The following is a 22,455-nucleotide window of genomic DNA, read 5'->3' on the forward strand; positions in this document are numbered from 1 at the left end:
AGATGTACTGTACTTTGTGTCAGTCCTCCTGTAAACAGGAGTATTACATAAAGCCTGTTCACACATTGCACTGAGCTCCCACAAGCACAAAATGAAACGTGATACCGTGAAGTACGCTGAAAAAAAGGAAATGTGTTGAGATGCCACAGAAGATAATCAGGAAGGATTTCACGGCCTAAGAAGAAGAAAAATATTAACCATTATGAGAAAGCAAAGGAGGAAAATCCCCTCACCACAATAACAGCAGCATCTGTGCCTCTGTTTTCAAGTTGTGTTAAAAACAGACACAATCCTAAATGTGTCTGTAGCAATATCAAGCTAGCACCACTTTTTATTATTAAACAATCATAAAGGTCCCATATCATGCAAAATTCCCTTTTGTAATGGTTTTCTAACAGTAACATGTGTCCCCATAGCCTGTGTATGAAGCCCCAGAAGAGAGGAAAGTCTCTATTCTCTCTCACTGACTTGCTCCACTTTTTATCAAATGTGATTCAGAGATTTTCCTTTCAGGACATCATGAGGGGAAATAACCACTCCCTCTAGTAGTGCAGCTCTGCCTTGCTGATATACTGGATAAATTCAGTATAATATGAAAAGCTGTTACAGTCACTCCTTACAGTTAGCAGGAGCTAGCGTTAGCTACTTGGTAGTAGCTGTAACAACACACATGACCAAACTAAGTAACACATTCAGACGCACGATATGGGTTTATGTGATGACTGAAGCCTTGTAAGACTATTTACGCTGCATATAGCCACATGTAGGCATGCAGGTCAGTGGCAGAATCCACACCTGACATTCCCGGAGTCTTGGGCTTTGATTCCCAGTCGATGCAACAGTTATTTCAAGAATTCATTCAAACATGTTCAGTTAGTTTTTAATTTTGATCGGCTATTTCCCAGTGTGTGGTCCACCTTCGACGGTTTCAGTGGGTGCTCCAGCACCCATGGGATCGGCACCTATGGGCCAGAGAGACTCTGTGTGTGTGTGTGTGTGTGTGTGTGTGTGTGTGTGTGTGTGTGTGTGTGTGTGTGTGTGTGTGTGTGTGTGTGTGTGTGTGTGTGTGTGTGTGTGTGTGTGAGAGAGAGAGAGAGAGAGAGAGAGAGAGAGAGAGAGAGAGATGTTGTTTTCCTGCAGTGAGAGGACGGCAGTACGATCTTAGTGAACCGTGTTGATTAGAAGGTAAAGATGATTAGTGTGGAGTATTTTTATTTTCTTCAGAGAATTGTAATCAAACTGTAGGCGGGAGAAACCCTGTTTTATTTGGCGCCGCCACATTTCTCTCAGAGGAATGGAGGGATTACTAATGTCTGTGTAAGTGTATTTAGTTAAGTTGAAAACTAAATGACGAAGGTTGTTCATGATGGTGTAGGATCTATGCTGAAGGGACAGAACTGAAACGGCACGGTGGTGCAGTGGTTAGCTCTGGTCAACAGTGTGAAGTTGTTGTTGCATATTGAGATAACAAATAGGATTTGTTCTAACAAGTAGCAGTCATTTTAACAATCCGTCCGTCTTCTAAAGTCAGTGTGAGTTGGAAAATGTTGTCTGAAGTCTTGAATTAGGTGGATCACTCTTCTCAGTTGGATCTCCAGTCATTCTGGAGTTCTTGTTGGAACTGACAAAAAGAGGACCACTGCAGACGTTGTACGTGATATGAGAGTGAGGCGGCTCCATCAGGATCTGCTCTTCATTAAACTGAGAAAATAGACCTGAGATGACCTGTGGAAGAAACATGTTTTGTGTTAATGGAGAAAAACAGCAGCGACTGCGACGAGGAAATGAAAGGTCTAGACTCTGGAGGCTTTGGGCTTGTTGCCATAATAGTTTGTTCTTACATAGTTAACACACACAAAGTCCTCCAAGTTTGCTTCAAAGTGACTTTCCAGCAGCTGATGAATATTCAGGGATATTTGTCTCCATCTGCCTGAATGTGACCATCAGCATAAAAAAACCTTCCAATGTTTTTTTCTCCTCTCGTTTCAGGAAGTCTTTCCCCTCCCAGCATGCCACCCTGGCTGCCTTCGCTGCAGTTTATATATCAGTGAGTGTTGCCCTCGCTCACACAGCACGTACGCAGAGCAGTGGCCTCCATGAAAGAGTCTAATCAGCTTGGCTGGTGCGTTTCAGATGTACTTCAACACGGTGCTGACGGACTCCGCCAAGCTGCTGAAGCCTCTCCTGGTGTTCTCCTTCGTCATGCTGGCCATCCTGGCCGGCTTGACCAGGATCATCCAGTTCAGGAACCACCCGGTTGACGTCTACTGTGGGTGGCTGCTGGGAGCTGCCATCGCCGTCTATCTGGTAACAACTGCTCAGAAACACACTGCAAACGGTTCTCAGTACCAATCAGAACAGCGAGGGGGGGAAGACCTGACACATCACATCAAGTCAGGGTGGGAACATTGTCTGTGAGCAGGGATGGGAATTGAGACGATATTTACAAATCCAATTCCATTTTTGATTCTGCTTAATGATTCGGTTCATTATCGCTTCTCTTAACGATTCTCATTTGGAAATAAAACCTGCAGTAATAACAACAGAGGACGTGTTAACGTTGCTGCTGCTGCTGCTGAGTTAGATTCCCTCCAGCGTGGATCTAAAACGCGACATTGATTCAAAGTTCTCGCTGCTGTGTGCAAATGCTTCTGCATATTGGTTGTATTTCCTCCCTCTGATGAAATATCCACTTTGCAAGTACTTTCAAGTTGCATGTGTGTATTAGAAGGGCAATAGAGAACAATTTAAGCTATGAAATAAACAAGGAGAATAACAAAGAGAACCAGAAGAGTTGCAGACTATAGAGTATAAGAAAACCTACTAGATATAAACATTTCTTGCACTAAAACAGTTCAGATTTTTATTGTTTATATTCTTCCTCATGGTGGTGATTCGGGTTAAGTCTTGACATTAGTTATGGGTTTGATTCCCAGTTGCAGCTTTAAAAAAAAAAACTGCCCAATTGCTTCGTGCAAGTTGCAATGATTTGCTGAGAGGACCCTTGTTACGACGTGTTAACAGACGAGGGTCTCAGTTTAAGTTCCCTGTTAGTGGGAACAATCCATTATGATGAATTCTGCTTGGCAATGTCACTCAGAGGCAAAAGAGAGGTTCTTTCTGGTCGAAGAACGATCAGATTTGTCCTGAGCGAATGCTGAAGTCCTGCATTTCTGCAGAAACCACAATATTCGAAAGAGTGTTGTTGCATGAGAGATGATTCAGTTCATCTTCAGAAGCAGAGAGGAAGCAGAAACTCCTGTAAAGAAACTGACGGATAGTCGTTGCCCTGATAACTCCCACGCAGCAGCGCCCTGCAGCCCACACACACAGACATGAGGCGACACACACACCAACACAACCTGCCTACACTGCGAATGCTCTGACTACTGAGATGTGAGGCTGCGATCCTGAACAACAGATATGAGGCAGAAACGCTGTCAACTTAAAGCAAATGTGCTTCTCTGGATGAGATCCAGGCTTATGTGACACATCCTTCTGTGATGATTCTTTTCTCACTTGGTTTGATCAGATTGAAAGCTGAGGATCAAACGCAGGCAGGAGTTCAGGTTTTATCCACGTCAATTAGGACAAACTGATTTATGTCATCTGCATAAAAATGACTCGATACAATCAGTAAGTTGTCAGTTACATTTCAAGCCTATTACTTATGACAGTTGGCACCAGGTGACAGGAGACGGGGCCAGTTGGATGATTGAATATAAAATATATGAATAATTGCAACACAAAATCCAAACACTGTAAGATCATTTCACTGATTGTTAACGTAGATTTCAGTTATTAACTAACAACCTGTGTCTGACTTTTTTGTAAGTTGTACATCACAAGCAGTGATCCCAGTGACACGTTACAAAATAACTCTAATATGACTACTTTTCTTCAGTAACGAGTAATCTAACAGATTACTATCTCCAAACCAGTAAATAGATTAAAGTTACTTATCCAAGTTACTGTGTGTTACTATTGTAGCGTCCCGCAGGAGGATGTTGGAAAGGATGATGAGTTTCTTGTGTGTAAAGCCGCTTTAATACTGAACAGAACCGGCTGAGAGTTACTGGGCTGCTCTTCCTTCATTCTCCTCCAACCAGGCACACACACACACACACACACACACACACACACACACAGACACACACGCACACGCACACACACACACACACACACACACACACACACACACACACACACACACACACACACACACACACACAGTTGCCATTTTGACGTTGCGACGGCGTTGTCAGCTGCTGCTGAAAGTATTTCCCTTCATGACATCATGAGGGGAAATAACCACTCCCTCTACTTGTTTAAAAAAAAAGAGAGTAAAGTAACTAAGTAATTGGATTACTTTTTTAAGGTCACTGTGGCAACACTGATCACAAGTTACAGAGATTTTTTTTCCTTGTTGCCTCGATGAAAAGTAACGCCGTTATGTTGTAGGTACTCAAATCAAAAAGTAGCTTGCAGTGGTCTTGACTGCCCCACTGATCTTGTCTCATTATTGTATTGTTGCTTTGACACATCAGCCAAACTGTCAGCATTAGTCTCATGATGAAATCACTCTTTAAGCGAATGTTTACGCGATGCTGCTAATGCATCACGAATACCGTGGATGCAGGCTCAAGCTAATGCTAATGCTGCTTACAGTCGGACATCGGGAGGACAAAGTTGGCCCAGAATTCATCCTTCAGGTTAAAAGAAATAGTAACCACTAAGGGCTCCTACAGACTGTGTGATTTTTATTAATCTAAGTTCACAGCGAGCCACACTGTACAACACTCTATAAATACAGATCGATAAACAGATTGCACGACGAAAAACACAAGCTGAATCGCAGCCTACGACGACGTGAGGTGACATGATTGTGCAATGATAAATGATTGCGCAAGAATAGCATGTCCTAACCTTAAACCTCGCCGTTGTGGCATTTATGTGTTTGGAGAGAAATCCCCCAAAATCAGGATGAGAAGAATGTGAACGTGGATGTGGCTTGGAGAGGGAGGCCAAACTGGAAGGCTATTTTTGCAAAGGGAGCTTAAGGCAGATCTAGAACAATATTTCTAAGGAAATGAGAGAGGCGTAGGAAGTTTTAAGGTGAGGACACACACACACACACACACACACATATATAACAAATTTAATCGCACTTTCCAAACCTATCCGTCTCTTGTCGTTCTGTCGTTATCTCATGATGCATTCACTGCAGTTGGACGTCGGTCTCACGGTACGACGTAGAAACGCTGGATTAGAGCCAAGGCCAAAGACACATTCGCCACATTCTCCCACGTTTGCTATCGTTCTTCTGGGACGGCGAAAAGTTGCACAGCGTGTAGCGGCCTTAAGACAACAGGTTAGACATCACATTGTGGCGGTCGCGGTCAGAGCCGGATGATACGAAGTTAAAACATGAACTCTGCCAGCTTTTTTTTCTTTCACCTCCGGGCAGTGAGTTGATTGTCTCATAGTATCTTCCATCGTTTGAGAATTGACCCGGGCTGTCGGTGGCCTCAGCTCACTGACGTCAGATGGCAGAAAGGGGAAAACACAGTTCATATAGATTCATTTGAACATCGCCTCTCTGACAGATTGTCGTGGTGGTGTGTGTGTGTGTGTGTGTGTGTGTGTGTGTGTGTGTGTGTGTGTGTGTGTGTGTGTGTGTGTGTGTGTGTGTGTGTGTGTGTGTGTGTGTGTAGGGTGTGTACGCAGTGGGGAATTTCCAGCCCAGTGAAGATCGCTCCCGATGCCAACCAGCTCCCCCAATCCTGAGAGAGCCCCCCCTCTCCTCCCTGCCCAATGTCAGCCAATCAGCAGTCAGCAACAACCACCCAGGTAAACCATACAAACTGCACACCTGCTCATCACCACTGCATGGAAATCAAACTAAACTTGTGATTTCTCTGTAAATGTTCAAATCACACAGTTTTGGCCTGATTTTTGAAGACCCTGTGCTAAATCACACGCTTTAACGAATACATTGTGCTTTAACGAATACATTGTGCTTTAACTTTGTGCGTGTTTCACATGTGGCATCCCGGAGATAACACCATGAGCGACAGCATGTGCAAACAGTGTTCAGATGATGGTTTTGTGGTTTATTTATTCTTCATCTATTCACTGTTCACTTGAGTTCATCTTTAAGGGCTTGTATGGAGCCTCCATAAAATACTAAAATATAGAGCTATGGGAACATTACAAAAGTCAAAGTCAAATTTATTATTCATACTACGATATGTACAGGAGATATAAAGTTTCGAAATGCCGTTTCTCTCTGGCCCGTGGTGTAGTACAGTAAACATAAAAGCATAAAAATAAATAAAAACAGGAAAATAAAAACAGCAAACAGAAAAACGGGCTCCTGACCTAATTTCCCATCTTTAAAGAGGGTGACAGGGTACAGTGTTGAAAAGTGGACGGTGGGTATTTTGGGGAGTCCAGCGTGTGTGTGAGTGTGTGTGTGTGTGTGTGTGTCAGCATCCAGCTTTCTTGTGTGAGAGAGGCAGTGGGGGCAGAGGAGGGAGGGAGCTGATTGTCCTAACAGCCTGGTGGACGAAGCTGTCCCTCAGTCGGCTGGTCCTGGCTTGGAGACTCCGCAGTCCCCTCCCTGATGGCAGCAGGCTGAATTGGCTGTGTAACGGGTGGGTGGGATCCCCTGCGATGCCGAGGGCCTTGCGGGTGAAGCGGGTGACGTAGATGTCATGGGGGGGGGGGGGGGGGGAGAGAGGCACCAGTGATCTTCTCAGCTGCTCTCACGATGCACTGGAGGGTTCTGCCCAGGATGCGGTGCAGGCGTCATGCCACACCGTGATGCAGCTGGTCATGAGTGACTCGATGGTGCCTCTGTAGAAGGTGCACATGATGGGGGGCGGGGGCTCTGGCTCTTCTCAGCTTGCGGAGGAAGTAGAGGCGCTGGTGAGCTGTCTTGGCCAGGAATGAGGTGTTGATGGTCCAGGAGAGGTCCTCTGTGATGTGAACACCCTAGAACTTGGTGCTGCTCCCCCTCTCCACAGCAGCACCGCTGATGGACAGAGGAGAGTGCTGGGTGCACGCTCTCCTGAAGTCCACAACCACCTCCTTCGTCTTCTCCATGGATGCTTCCGATGAGACCCAACACGGTCGTGTCGTCCGCAAACTTGATGAAGAGGTTGGAGCTGTGCAACGGTGTGCAGTCATGGGTCAGCAAGGTAAAGAGGAGGGGGCTCAGCACACGTCCTTGGGGGGCCCCCCGTGTTCATGATGAATGATGGCGCTTGATGTGTCGGTGGCGACTTCTTTGGGACCGGGATGATGGAGGTGGCTCTGAGGCATGTGGGGACAATAGCCTGACTCAGCGAGATGTTGAAGATGTCTGTGAGGACATCCGTGGGTTCTCCCGCACAGTCTCTCAGCACCCGGCCAGGTATTTTATCAGGACCAGGAGCTTTGCGTCCGTTGATCCTGCGGAGTGTTCTCCTCGCACCGTCCTTCGACAGCGTGATCGCCTGGTCGCCTGGAGGAGGTGTGGACTTGTGCTGTTGTGTGCCTCGAACCGAGCGAAGAACCTGTTCAGCTTGTTCAACAGAGAGGTGGTGCTGTTGCCGGTCTGCGGTGAGGGTTTGTAGTCTGCTGGGGGCCTGTATTCCCCACCACAGGCAGCGTGAGTCTCTGCTGTCACTAAATCTGTGGGCTGTCCTCTTGGAGTACTTCCTCTGAGCCTCTCTGATGCCACGGGACAGGTTGGCCCTGGCTGTCCTGAGGCCGACCTGGTATCCTGCTCTGAAGGCATTCGTTCATTCGTTCCAGCATATAAACCTGAATTTGGCACAAAAAATAAGGAATCTAGGATGTGATTGGTTACAAACTCAAAGTTTGTGTTACAACACAGACAATATCTTATAATAAAGTCCATGAATAAGAGTTGTGGGGACCAAGCTGAGGAAAGCTTCAATCTGAATCTGGAAGAAAATAATGAAAAAGCCCACGAACAGATTTAGACAAGCACAAGATAATGCAAGAAACTGTGAAAGTGTTAGGTTAGGTTTTCATCATGCTACTGTGACTTCCATCTCTAATATAAATTGGTATCTAATTAATCTCTCAGCATGCGCCTGTGGTTTCCCATGAGAAATGTGTGACGGCACAAATGACGTTAGGAGAACTCAAATTCAGCAAAATGGTGCTCACATTAACACAATTAAAAAGTAAATCCCATAAGCGAACAGACTGCCCAGATATTGTAAACTGTGATTTTTATCATGCCGTGAGGCTTCGTCACCTCCTCTGCTGCTGGAAGCACTTAATGCATCAAAGGATTCTGTAGATATCAACGGCGTTTAAAAGGTGCATCTGCAACCGAGTGTTCGCAAACTACAGTAGGTTTGAGGTGAATATCTTGGGTCAGCTCACTGAAAATGACTAAAAAGACATGACTGAAAAAAGCAGCACAAGAGGGCATATCAGATTGAAATCCCATTTACGTGAAAACAATAAACTTTTGTTGTGTTTTGGCAGGTTGTTTACATGACAATAGCATTCAGAGTACAAGGAAATGGAAAAGTTTTAAAAACGGTTTCCAGAGTGCAGCGTTTTCCAAATGCTTGATTTGGTTTGGGCTTTAGTTTTTGTTTCCTTTGTCACTGTTAATGAAAAGTCTGTCATATTATACAAAATTCACTTTCTAATTTGTTTTCCAACTGTAATAATCGTCCCCATAGCTGGAATGACGCCCCAGGAAGTGAAGAAAGTCTGTCATTTCTCTCCCCGACCTGTTTCAGTTTTTAAAAAGTGTGTGTTCCATCCATCCATCTTCTCCTGCTTATCCGTTTCCAGGTCACGGGGGTGGCAGTCTGAGCACTGTCACCCAGATCACCTTGCACCCATTAAGAACCTTCCTGCAGGTGGTGAGCCCACAGGAAGGTGGCACCTGGTGAGGGACATGAACCCTCTACCTTGAGAGTGAGAGTCCCATGCTCTACCAAGTGAGCTAGCCGGGGGGGGGGGGTGTTCCAAAGAGTTTATCAGAAATCAAACCCTTTATAGTGTCATTGGGGGGTTAGAACCTCCTCTTCTCTGAATAATATGATGTCTGTAAACTCACAAGAAACCTGAACTACGAAGAGGGATTTTCTCTTATCGAGGTAACTTCAGGAATTAACCCTGGCTTATTCGTCCTACAATGCTGGTTCACATCTTAAGGCCTCTTCATCCTCCATAAGAACAAGACGAAAGTTTGGCAGTGCGGGGTCCTGCCGAACAAAATGACGTAATTTCCTTCTTCCAGCTCCCTAGAGCCAAAGAAATTTGTTCCAGTTCCAGTTCCAGTTCGCTCATGACCATCAGTCATATTTTAATCATATTTAGCTTGTAACCTCGCTACTGTACGAGCGCCGCAGCTCGTTAAAATGTCGGAGTGAAGGCTGACGTGATGCACCTGAAAGCATCACGAACAGCTGTCAGCTCCTGTAGTTAATACCGGACCAACATGGCGCTCGGACAAAATCTCTTTTATTACTGAAAAAGTTCAGAGAAATGTATTTCTGAAAGCACTGGAGGCGATAAATAAACTGTGCAGTTGAAAAGTTTAAACGCCGCATCACAGACGTGTGGCTGCTGCGAGGGGGCGTGGCCTGCGAGTTCGGCAGCTTCTTTCGGAGTATGAACAGTCCTGCCGAAAAAGCTTTTTTATCGGCAGCTGGCTGACGTCACTGCCGAATTTTCTTCTTGTTCTTATGGGTTCAAAAAGGGAGTATGCAGGGGCCTTTACCGGGTTGAATCATTATGGTAACTTACTCTGAACGGCTGACCTACTCAGGTCACCTGAGAGCTCAAAGTATAAAAGCTCCGGCTCCTGACCAATCAGATCACCTGGAAAGTGACTTGCCCATTCTTTGAAGATCCTGATTGGTGTGCTGATCGTTGGAGGGGCGCTTAGAAAGAGATTCAATCTTTGTGACATAATAAAATAGATCCTCATCACTGAGGCTTTGAATGGAAGTTCTTGTTCTTGACTTGTTCCCACGTCTGTTTAGCTCCACGAGGGTTGATCTGTAACAATGAGCTTAATAATAAACCCCTGTGTCGTACTGAAGTGAAATTGAATCATCAGAGTGCCGTGCCTGTCCGTTTGTATTGTCTGATGAATTAATACTGTATAACCTCACAAAGTTAACAGAGTGGATCATTTTCTGCTTCTCCCTCTATTTCCTGGCTTTTACTGCAGCACCATGTTGCTTCAGGCCTGGTTGATGTGTTTGAATTCTTCATATTTCTGAAGAATGATTACCTGCTCCTCCATTACATAAGCGGCTCTGCAGGGTTTGCAAATGGTCACACACGGCAAACTCCGCCCCTTTTATGTGACTGTGCACTGAAAATCTTGGGTCAATTCATCAAGTTGATGACCTGCTTCATTAACGCTCATCAGGGATTGCGAATGTCTGGGTTGGTCTATCCAGGTAACGGAGAGATAACCCAGGTATGTTAAACCTGCTTCGTAGTACAGAACTCAGGAACGAGTGCGAACCAACTATGATTGAGTTCTTGAGTCTTCTATTTGGAATGTCACAGAAACTGTGACTGTGTGACAGCGAAGCTCCATCGACCGTCACTGTGTCTTCCTCATGTGCTCACGCTGCGTCGTTTACCTTCCACAGGCCATCACGCTCTGGCTGCCAGCCAGCCGGAGCCCATCATCACCAGGACGTCTTCACACACTCTGTCCCCGGACCAGCCGCTGCCCATCCTCACTCGCAGCTCCTCCTACCGAGAGCCGTCTATGTCCATGAAGAGAGCCAGCGCTGAGGTGGAGGTGATCACTCCGTCCAGTCCTCTGGGCAACAGGGACAACATGATGACGTTCAGCAGCAGCACGCTGCCCAGGTAAGTCACTTATCAGGGTTTTAAAGTGGAAGAAAAAGACGTATAAATCCTGTAGTGCACTCCTTGTGTTTGGAAAGCAGCAGCAGAACGTTGTCCCATGTACATGGAAGATGTTTGTCCAGCGCTCCTTCGCTCAGTTTCATATTCACCCTTTAAAGATGTGTGAAGGTGTTGTAGAAGGATGTTTTTAGTCTGTTTGAAGACTTTAATGTGCTCAGATACACCATTCAATGGGAGTTCTACAATCATCTCTTACAAAGTGGCATAAAACTTAGCAAAGTCACTCATTTATGTCTCCCGTGAATGAGAAGTACTCCCTTCCTGGACTAGTTTATACATTACTGAGTGTCACTGTCCTACATCACAATGTGTTATTCACATAAAAGCATGAGTTTTCCTCCACTCGTTGGCTGTGTTTATAAATAGTTACTGTCACTTGCTGTAGTTTTCTTTGTACCCGGATGGCTTTCAAGCAGTTTTTCAAATCTTATCATTTTTAGATAAAACCATTGATCACTTAGCCTAACTAGGAGGAGACCGAGGTGTTTATGCTCTTATGAGGACAACACAAGAATAACACCATTCACTATAAATCACTATAACTCAGAACTTTGTCTCCCGTTTTCTAGTATTTCCATCTATTCACAATATTTTGTTGAGAAGAAAACATAAAGAGACACAAAAATTACCTTTTATGGTCACATGCCTGATAAAGAGTTAAATATTGCACAAGAAAGATCAGTACTTTCTGTTTCTATTTTCAGTTTTTAACAGGTCAGAGTTTATTATTGTTTCACCTGCTCATACATGTGATGTCTAATATAAAAATGAATATTTATAAGAACTGCTGCTAATACGTGAAACTTCATGAACTCCATTCTCCAGAAAGCCGTACATCCCGTCACTGAACGCTTTCCACAGCAGAAAAACTCAGACTAGGTCTCTTTAAATATATAGAATTACACATGAAAACTGTAGAAATATGCAGGATTCGTGGGCAGAGTTAGCAACTAAAGTCAAAAGGTAAGAACAAGAATAAGCCCAGACGTGACATAACAGCTCCGCACTGTCACAAAGACGTAATGCAACACAGAGGAATCCACTTGAATACACACACGGGGAAGCAGTGGAAATGAGACAGAGGCGGGAACAATCGTGGAAACAGGAAGCTGAACAAGACACGAATACATGAGCTCCTGAAAACATGAACATGAAAACACGATGACAAAAGTATGACAGAACAGAAAACAAGGCAGAACAGAGCTTTTAAAGGAGCATGACAAGACAAGATAAAGAAAGTTAGAAACCAAGGACAAAAGAACAGGACAATAATGAGACGGGTTAGGGTTAAGGGTCAGGGTTAAGTCTTGAGGGAATCAGAAAGCAGCACAAAGACACAACACATGTATGAGATACAAAGCAAAGAGGAGGGATCCGAGAGGGGAATGTTTGTTTCTCAGGATTAAATCATAAAGTGATTGATAAGAACCCTGAGAGAGTTCTGAGTCCTGATGGCTGGAGGGAAATTCTGTTTCCTGTATACTGAATCAAGCATCAGTATCCAGTGGCCAACCCGCCCCTCTTTGATCCAGAACTGAAATCATTGGCGTGCGGCTCTTCCAAGTATTAATAGTTCTTGTGTGAAACTCAAGAGTTCGGATCAGCCTCCCTCTCACTCACTTCACAGCCGCTGCTACGCTGCATATGGCAGGTCGGGTTAGTTAGAGCGTACAATGGAAAGTAAACGAAGGCTCGCGATTTTGTCAAAAGTATCCGTGTTCGGAGCAGCAGAAACAACATCGGCCCGCCAGCCCAGACCAATGTGCAGGGACCGTCTGCAAATCACGAACCGCTGCAAAAGCAAAGACAAATACCACAAGAATACCGATTAACGTGACTGGCAATCAATGCAGCGTCACAAAAATCCCTGCAGCCTTCACTTGGTCACACTCCAACACTGTGTTTGAAAGTGATATCTGGTTTTTAATATCTGTCTCACTGCTGTAGCGCTTTTGCAATTAGCAGACGGTCCCTGCACATTAGTCTGGGCTGAGGGTGAAATTACTCCTGTTCGTGCTGGAGATCCACGCCTTGCTGACGGCTGTCAAACTTTTGTAATTCCTCATGGAAATATATCATTCGTTGTGTATGTATTTTCACTTTGTCATTTCGTGTCTGTGTGAGAGAGGGGACTTCATTTGTCAGTCCAATTTGTATGATGTGGCTCTTTGTAGTACTTTGTAGTACTGTTAATCTCTGATTGGTTGGCCACCGCTGCTCTACATCTAGCATTGGCCAACTACTACATCTGAGGTCTTCTTTAAATAACCTCACTGCAAATGAAGCTTCTGAATGGAGGAGTGAGATGCTGATGAGAAAAGGTTTAGATCATTGTGTCATGGTGGTCCAGGTTGAAGAACAGGGTGAGGCCACCGTTACAATCTTGGGTAGATTAAAAAATAGTGTCAGTACTATGTGAGATGTTGAATAACGTGAATGTACATTCATCACTGCTGCAACTGCTCAAAGTTTTACATTTAAAGTTTTTTGTTCGTGCTGTCAGAGCAATGACTCTGATTGCACATCAGCCTGGGAATAAAAAAGTTTCCTTTCAATAAATACCAAGAGTCCAAAGCTGGAGTCTTTACTGTGCCCTCAAAATGTCCAGATACGTCAAAATGAGAAGGCCTCAGCTGGATTATATAAACGTGCGAGTGACAACGAGTCTCGACACAAATATCTGTGAAAGAAAAGAAAAGAGAGACTTGCAGTGATGTCATCTTGAGTAGACTCATTTTATAGTTTATGGATCATGTATTATCATTTTAGATGATGGACAGACAAGGAGTGTACTTTGAAAACACTGGATCATAGAATTATTCTGCTTACAACTGTCCTGCAACAGACACATGAAAGTCACGACCCTTACACATGAAATAGTTAAATAGGTGTGAGACCATCGAGAACCGATGGCCTTGTACATATAGGCTCTCTCCAGACTCGGCCAATCATCTTGTCATCAGATGTCAACACAGGGCTCCTTAAAGAGAACTGAAGCTGCTGGATGAGGGGAACTTTAGGATTTTATTGTGATATGACTGTTTAGAAACTGAGGAATTCAGTTTCTGGTTGGCGTCTTTATTTCAAGAGAAGAACACTCTGGATTACAACCTGACAGAGTTGTTCTAGATCAGGGTGTCAAACATGAGGCCCAAGAGGCTCCAACGTGACCAAACCATCAAGAAACCTGTTAAAAAAAATAAACAAAAGCTCAGTAGTAGTAAACACAACACAACACTGAGACCTGAGCTGAGCTATGGGTGATGCTGCCATTAACACTAGTTAGCTCCTTCGTTAACCAGCGTTAGCCTCAAGCCATGGCGTTTGTAAAAACACCCAGAATGCAGCAGCTGTTGGAGAAGTTCCCTGGACATTTCACTGCATTTTGCACCAAAAGGTTTCATTAAAATTGGCTTTACGTTGAGATTGTTGTCATATTCTGTAGTGATTGTTTGGTTTTGTGACATTCTCGTATATTCTGCACCACGACAAAGGAAAACCTTAAAGTTTTAATTTAAAGGTTATTGTGGTTTTATTTGTGCTGAATGTGGCCCCTGAACTAAAATATGTTTTAGATGATTCAAAATCCTGCAACCTGTTTGTGAGATCATGTGACTCATGCGTGGGAAGTGCAAAACCCCTGCTTACGTTTCTTCTGACGTAAATAAAGTTTGAGTTTGGTTTTCTGATTTTCTTCCTCCAGGTCCCACGGAGGCTCCTTCGTGGAAGAAGGGCGCATCCCACGGCGTCACGCCTCCATTCATGCTTCGATGGACTCCACGCGCTCCAAACAGCTGCTCAGCCAGTGGAAGAACAAGAACGACAACAGGAAGCTGTCCCTGCAGGTGATGGATGGAATAAGGCCCGCGCCGTCCTCCTCTCCCCAGAGGAACATGGAGCTGCGCTGCTCCTCGGAACCGTCTGCGATGGGTCTGGAGGCGGAGCTGCGCGGGGGAACCCACCTTCCTATGGCCACGAACCAGGAAGCAGAGCTCCGTGCCGGTGGCCACATCCCTGCTCAGTACATGAAACTGGCAGCCAGCTCGGTTCCCATCTCCAATCACAATCACATGGTTCACAACGGCAGCGCCGGAATGGCCGGAGGGGCTCGGGTGTCCATCCAGTCCAGACCCGGATCCTCTCAGCTTGTACATATCCCTGAAGAGGAAAATCCCACCAGCAAGGACCAGGAGAGCGAGTCAGAGGACAGCATGATGGACGGAGGAGGGTCAGTGAGGGAAAAATGGCTGAGAGTGGCGGAGAAGACCACCATCCCCTGCAGACCGCTCAGCGCCGGCGGTCAGCCTCGTTTGATGCAGGTCAGTCGCCAACATGGCTACCAAAGGGTTCCTGAAGACAAGCACCGACATTTTTAGCCTATTTACTTTGGTTTTCAAGCATAATTTGGAAATGAAATTGAATATGGGGCATTTTTACACTTTTACACTTCCATTCTGTAGACATTAGGATAACTGTGTGTGAAAGATGGCAGGACTTCATATAGAGACTAAAACGTTTAATTAATTTTCATTTGTAACCAAAATATTCAGTAATGAAAATGTTTGATATTATTAGAATTGTCCTCCAGCTACAGTATTTCTATGTACCTTCTCAAACTGAAAAGACAAAAATCATGCAGGGAAAAGGCATCGCCCTGAACCTCCACCCCCTGAACCTCCTCCCTCCTTTACCGCCTCCCTCCTGACCCTCCACCCCTTGAACCTCCTCCTCCCTGAACTTCCTCCCTCTTGATCCTCCTCCCTCCTGAACCTCCACCCCCTGAACCTCCTCCCTCCTGAACCTCCTCCACCCTAAACCTCCACCCCCTGAACCTCCTCCTCCTGAACCTCCCCCCTCCTGATCCTTGACCCCCCTGATCCTCCTCCACCCTAAACCTCCTCCCTCCTGAACCTCCTCCCTCCTGAACCTCCACCCCATGAACCTCCTCCTCCCTGAAACTTCTCTCTCCTGAAACGTCTTCCTCCAGAACCTCCACCCCGAACCTCCTCCTCCCTGAACCTCCTCCCTCCTGATCCTCCTCCTTCATGATCCTCCTCCCTCCTGAACCTCCTCCACCCTGAACCTCCTCCCTCCTGAACCTCCTCCCTCCTGAACCTCCTTGAGCTCTCTGGTGCCCCCTAAACGACACCATCAATGTCAAATAAAGATGTTCAGCTTTCAGTGATTCAGTGAAAATGGACAAAACCAAAGTGACTGTGGTGTCAAACACAGTTTTCTGTTTCTAAAACGAACATGGATGAACATAATTAAACAAGCAGGACAAAACACTGTTAAACATTACAAAGAATACGCTGACAAATAACTTTGTCTGGGATGGATGGATGGATAGATGGATGATGGAGGGATGGATGGATGGATGGATGGATGGAGGGATGGATGGATGGATGGTTGGAGGGAGGGATCGATGGGGGGATGGATGGAGGGATGATGGATGGATGCATCACTGTTGACAGATGTCTTATGTTTACAAGATGTTTATGATGATAATAATAAATTGTATTTGAAGGCGCCTCTCTCTGCACCATCAAGCAGTTACAACAGTCCAGTGAAACAGTAAAAACAACAAAAGAGAGACTGACCAACTGGCATCAGAAGGAAGATGCAGTTTTGAACAGATGTTCCTCATGTGATCGATGTTCCTCATGTGATCGGTGCTGATTTCCGGGCTCTGGTACCATCAAGTGTCGCAATGCATGCGCACTGTAACTTTGACTGCTGTGAATTCATTTGAGTTTTTAAAATCTAATCCTGCCAAGTACCCCCCCTCTTTTCATAAAACTAATCGCAATCAGACGACACTATATTTTTCTGTACTGTAACGAATTACTACTACAATTGTTTTGTATCATAATTACCTAAGGTGGTTACATGTAGTTTGTTTCTCAAGGTAACATGACGCCTCCCTGCATGAGATCAGCCTCTACTGACATTTTGGTAATGTTAGTTACATTTGATTTAGGCTTGAGCAATAAAACATTCTACTAGGTTTTTTTTGTTTTTTTTAAATAAATCCCAATTAAGCTGGAAGGCTTTATATTATTCTGTTGGTATGATGACTTTTCTAATTTAGGCATCAATTTTGATGATTTATTACACAATAGTATTACATTTTCTTAAGAAAAAAAATTAAAGCACGCGTCATTTGTAATAACGGTTGCAATATGTAAGAAGTTATTACAAAATTCAACAACATTTATTAAAAAATGCAGCAGATTATTACAAAATGCGGTGTTATTACATGATGAGTTGAAAATGTATTACATTATTACATATTGCACTATTATTACAAAATGCGGCTCTACACATCCGCATTTTGTAATAACTGTTGCATTATGTAACAAGTTATTACAAAATGCGACAAAGTTTATTACATAATGCGTTCAAGAATTTTATTCCAAAATGGGGTTTTATTACATATTGAATTGAAAATGTATTAGATTATTCCAGATTGCACCGTTATTACATAATGTGGCACGGCACACCCTATTTTTATACGTTTCAAAAGGTCGGGCCCAAAAACATTGAATGAAGGCCTGTGGGTAAAATATGAGGGGGGGTCAAGGGACAGACACCACAAACAAAGTCGGGACTGGACAAATGGCCGCTGTCCTCAGTGGAGAGCTCAAGACAGGAAATGATCTCAAGGAGTTTCATCCCTTCTTTAAACAACTATCAATCCTTTATCCAGTTACGTGACAAAACCCAAGCGTATTTCTATGAAACTGTTGTGTTGTTTGTTTAGTAAACATCCCTATTGTTGTGTGCCTGTCATTCTCCAGGTGATAGCCTTATCCAAGCAGCAGGGTCTGCTTCACTCTACCCGGTCAGAGGATGGCGGCAGCACCGTCAGCTGCACTGGATCCATCCGGTACCGAGCGCTGACGGACCAGGACCCTTCACCGCCCGCCTCCACCAGCGGGGCAATGGGAGGTTTGTACCGCCCAGTGTGAACAAGTGTTTTAGTGACGGGTTGAAATCCCCACAATGCGGCAAATTACCGCAGCTTTTGAGCCATTCAAGAAGTTTCTGCGGTGAATCCAGTAAGATCCTTCCACTGGTTGTCCAGTCTGTTACTGGTAGACGACTTTAATAACACCATGGTTCAGTTCTTAGCCTCTCGCTCTGTTTACTTTCACCTCCGAAAAAAACGTCTCCATTGAAGTGATTGGAGGCACTGTAAACTGTCAAAGAGTATGAATACATACGCATCAAGACGATGGAGCTAAATCCAAAAGGTTTGTTAATTTGAAAAAATTAAAAAAAATGTGATTGAAAAAAATTCAATTTGAAACTGAAAGTTCCATAAAAAAATGTACCCCCCACCCCCAAAAAACAATGTATTCAAAAGTGTATTCAAGGTTTTTTTTCCACTCTTAAATATATATAAGGATCTTATTTTTTTACATTTAAATCCTGTTTTCAGGATCTACTTTTTTTTCACCTTTACAACTTTTTTCACTTTCAGATCGTATTTTTTCAGTTTCAAACTTTTGGCCGCGTTCTGGCGTGGGGGGCGTGGCGCCGACTGAGAAGGGCGTGGGATTGTGAGTGACAGCTACTTACTGCATTGACACCTAAAAAAAAGTCTAACTGAATGTTCCCCAGCATTGTTATATTTAGGAGGATTTACCTTTTCTAAAAAAAAATTGCATTTCTTACCTGCACGCCTGCAGGTTGGCCCGATGAGGTTGGACGCCATTGTAATCTGTGATATTGGCTGCGTTCACAGTCTGATGTGGAAACGGAAAATATTGTTTAAGAATGGGTGTTAGACTTAAGAATACAATCTGGTATAATTTACAGTATTTCTATATATGTATCTGCTAATTGTTTTAAACAGAATGTAAAAGTGAAGTGTGTCCTCGGCATAACTTTACCTACAGCTATCAGGTGAATACAGTGTGTAGAGAGTGTCCAGTCATACCTTTCAGTGGACCCACTGTTCCTGAAGGCAACATGTTTAGGAAAGTCCTGAGATTTCGTTACGATGCTGCTGTCACTCGCAATCCCAGCCCTTCTCGTGAACTTGTGAAGCAACCAGTCAATCTTTGAGAGATGGCGGTTTCACTCTGCGAATGGGCCGCCAAGAGGTGCTCAAGAGAGGCACTGGTCTTTCACTCGTCCAGCGAGCTAAGAGCTCCTTTGTCTCGTTTGAGTGACCGGCAAGAAAAGCAAGCAGGAGTCTGTGTTCGCTGGTCATCGTTTCCCTCTGCGCCACTGGAGTCCCAGTCGGTCCTTGACTTTGGCAATGAGCATTGATTTTTACAACTTTCGAGATCAGATTGAACCTCCTTTGGAATATTTTGGGAGAGATAGTTGTCTAAAGGCCGAAGCCAAAGAAAAGTCCCCTGACGGGTCGCTGTGTCTCTCTTGCTCTTTCAGGAGGAGGGTTGGAAAGAACTGGTAGTATAGTGCGTGTGGACGCCCACCCAGAGTCGCGGGGCAACAAGCCGGTGGTGAAACCTCCGAGCACTGACGGGAGTGGCTCCTGGCGCTGGAAGCCGCCGGAACAAAGGGGCTCCCTTCGACAGTCAGCCTTCACCCTCAATGACCTGAACCGACACACTGACAGCTGCGACTCGCTGAGGGACGGCGGCTCGGTGGACGGCAGGAGGAGCGTGGCCGAGACTGAAACCGAGAGCGAGGCGGGTGGGGATGTAGGGGGAGGGGGAGTTTACACCAACCATCCCCATGTCGTGCATCCGTTCCACCCCTTACACCCAAACAACCCCAACAATTACCAGCACCCGGGTTTCAATGTTAACAATCCCAATAATCCCAATTTCATCAATGCTCAGCCTAATTTCAATCCCAACTCCAACAGTTCCAACATTCCCTTCCCCCCCAACGCCGGCTTCGCCACCCCGTTCCACCCCCACCCTCAGGCTCTCACCACCATCAGGGTCACCCCGGTGGAGGTGACGGCGGCCAGCAGCGACGGTGGCTCAGACTGCCAGTCGGTGGCGTCGTCCAGCCGCGAGTCCACTCTGAGGAGGAAGAGCAGCAGCAATACCGTCCACGTGCAGGACCGCGGGCCCACGCCGGACCTCCACAACAACCACCGCCTCTGCGACGACGGCGGCCACCTCGACAGCGAGAGCAGCAACCGATTTCATGAAAACCTTCGGAATTTTCAAGAAAACCCCCTTCACCACCCCAGCCAGCAAAATTACCCCATTCATCCAAACTACCCCAACCACCCCATTTATCCAAACCACCCCAACCACCCCAACCGGCAGCTGCAGGGGTTGTATAGCCGTCCTAGCCCAACTCCGCCCCCAACCTTACCCCGCCCAATCCTGACTCACACCCCACCGCCCACTCTCGGGCTGGCCTATAAAGAATGACTCGCTATATGAAGTTAATCCCCCCCGTGCCAAAAGTGAGTGTAAGAGACCCCCCCCGACCCCAAGCGTCTCATTGCAGCTCACATATGTTAATTTGTGAACCCCCCCCTGTTCTTTTTTTTAAATTAACCTGATTATGTGTTTCAAGCTGTCCCTTCTGTGTTTAATAATTCCAATTCGCAATAGATTGAAGGTCCATTGATTCATAAGCCAAAGTGAAATCAGCCTGAATCTAATAACTCTCAACGCCCAAATAACAGACAGGTGTCAGGACCCAAGGTGGAAGAACCGAGTTCCACACAACTGGGTTCTCTGTGTGTCCATTTATTCCTTTTGATCTCGCGCCGCTGGACAAGGCAGCCACATTTTTGTAATTCAACGCGATCGCAGTCCACACAAGGACACCGGGCTGAATGGAGCGCTGACCCCGTCGCCTGCCAGCGAGCGCCTGAACTCAGCCCCGTGCCTCGGCTCCAACGGTGAGGATCAGCATTTATACATATAGTACCATTTATACCCTGTTGTAGAACGCAGGTAAGACTAATTTATGGACTTCACAGACTCCGTTACCGTGACTGTGAGGTTTTTTTTGTACATACTGGTGGGGAAACTGAGCCCGCCATTTGAATTAGGAGTGGGCTGCGTGGAGTCCCGTCTGGGCAATAACAGTATCTCTTAGCCGGTGGTAGTCGTGTATTTGTGTTGTGTGAGAATATCACGGGGCATATATTGTGTTTAAATATAGTAGAAGTAAGTGCTCTATTTTTTAACATGCTGTGTTTTAATGGTGTGCAGTATAACCTTACTTATCCTGACTGTGTAGAAGCTGTACTGTACCCGCTCATGTGCAGCGTGCGACTCGCCCGTCCACGCTCAAGTCCAAAGACTGAACAGAAGCATTCGTTTAACAGGTTTTAATTCACCACGTCATCAGTGCTATGAATGTAACGACAATGCAGTATTATGGCCACTGTTTGAAAAAAAAAAAGAAAAAAAAAAAGTATAATTTTTATATTGAAGCTAGTTTTATGAGAGTAAAGTTTTACGGTAAGAAAGAAGTAGATTGTACAAAGGTAAAATGCACGACGGCATCAAAGTTTTATTGAAATTAAAAAGTACATTATTTATTATGAAACAAAAGTGTCACTTGGAGGAAATACTAATATTAATAAATGAATGACATGTTGTTAAAGGTGCAGTGTGTAGAATTTAAGAAATACCATTTTGTGCTTTAGAGGCAGCCGAGAACCTAGAGTTTGCCGATGTGAGGCGGGACGTGAAGGAAATATTTAAAATCCAAACATTTGATGATCCCTTAAAGTTGCAGTATGTAGGATTCATGTAATACCACTTTATTGCGCTAGGCGGCAGTAGTGAGTTTGTTTCTTTAGTTATTTCCAGCTACTATTATATTCACTATTCGACCCTGGATACACTAAACACTGCATTTAAGACTGGATAGGGTTGACTTTACTGTGTAAACCTACAATGATTCACATCAGGACTTCTGATTTCTTGTATTAGCTCATTTTTAAATTGTTTATTACAATATTTGATATTATCCAAGAAAATAGTTTTGCAGCATTTTTGTGCAGCAGAATTCAGTTTGGGATAAAAGTAACAATCCATACAATATAACTCAATATGAAGTTTGAAGCATCACGAAAACGTACAAAAAAAACTTGTGATTATTACTTGTGATGAGTTTTGCATGTGCCACACTATGTTTATTTTTTGGAGGATTACAAATAATTAGGTCTGATCTTGCAAATTTAGTTTGCAATATTTTTATTTGAAATAAAATCAAACAATATTACAAAAGAAAATGGTGCATTTTTAAAAAAAAAACATTTTAACCCGAGCTGCTGTAAATTGTATACCAGAACATTTTGGTTTAAATAAGTATCATATGTTGCTTCATTTATATAAAATAACTTTATACTGTGCTTAAAAACACACAACTATTTGGATAGAGGAGTTTTGTAAAAACCAATTTATTGAAGAATATATTGGTTTTCCCATTTCACAGTGGCCCTATTACTCCAGATCTCAAGTATTGCTGTACTATCACTCTACTTTTACTTTAGTATTTTGCATGAGTGTTTAAATTCATTGAGCATTTATCATATCATTTGCGATTATACAAATTATA

At 44.5% G+C, this 22,455-nt stretch overlaps 1 protein-coding gene across 1 annotated transcript in view; it reads left to right on the forward strand.

Moving 5' to 3' along the window:
* Positions 1 to 20,303, forward strand: part of LOC308117976 (phospholipid phosphatase-related protein type 4-like) — a gene marked incomplete at both ends in the record, with an annotated part of 33,686 nt that extends 13,383 nt beyond the window's left edge. Inside the window, 7 exon segments of the mRNA XM_080477115.1 lie at positions 1,990 to 2,047; positions 2,134 to 2,307; positions 5,715 to 5,850; positions 10,650 to 10,875; positions 14,639 to 15,254; positions 17,736 to 17,888; positions 19,341 to 20,303. Of these exon segments, the coding sequence (XP_080333241.1) occupies positions 1,990 to 2,047; positions 2,134 to 2,307; positions 5,715 to 5,850; positions 10,650 to 10,875; positions 14,639 to 15,254; positions 17,736 to 17,888; positions 19,341 to 20,303 (2,326 nt within the window).
* Between the last annotated feature and the right edge of the window lie 2,152 nt (positions 20,304 to 22,455).

Source organism: Lipophrys pholis, assembly GCF_963383615.2.
Source record: "Lipophrys pholis genome assembly, chromosome: 1".
NCBI classification, from domain to species: Eukaryota; Metazoa; Chordata; class Actinopteri; order Blenniiformes; family Blenniidae; genus Lipophrys; species Lipophrys pholis.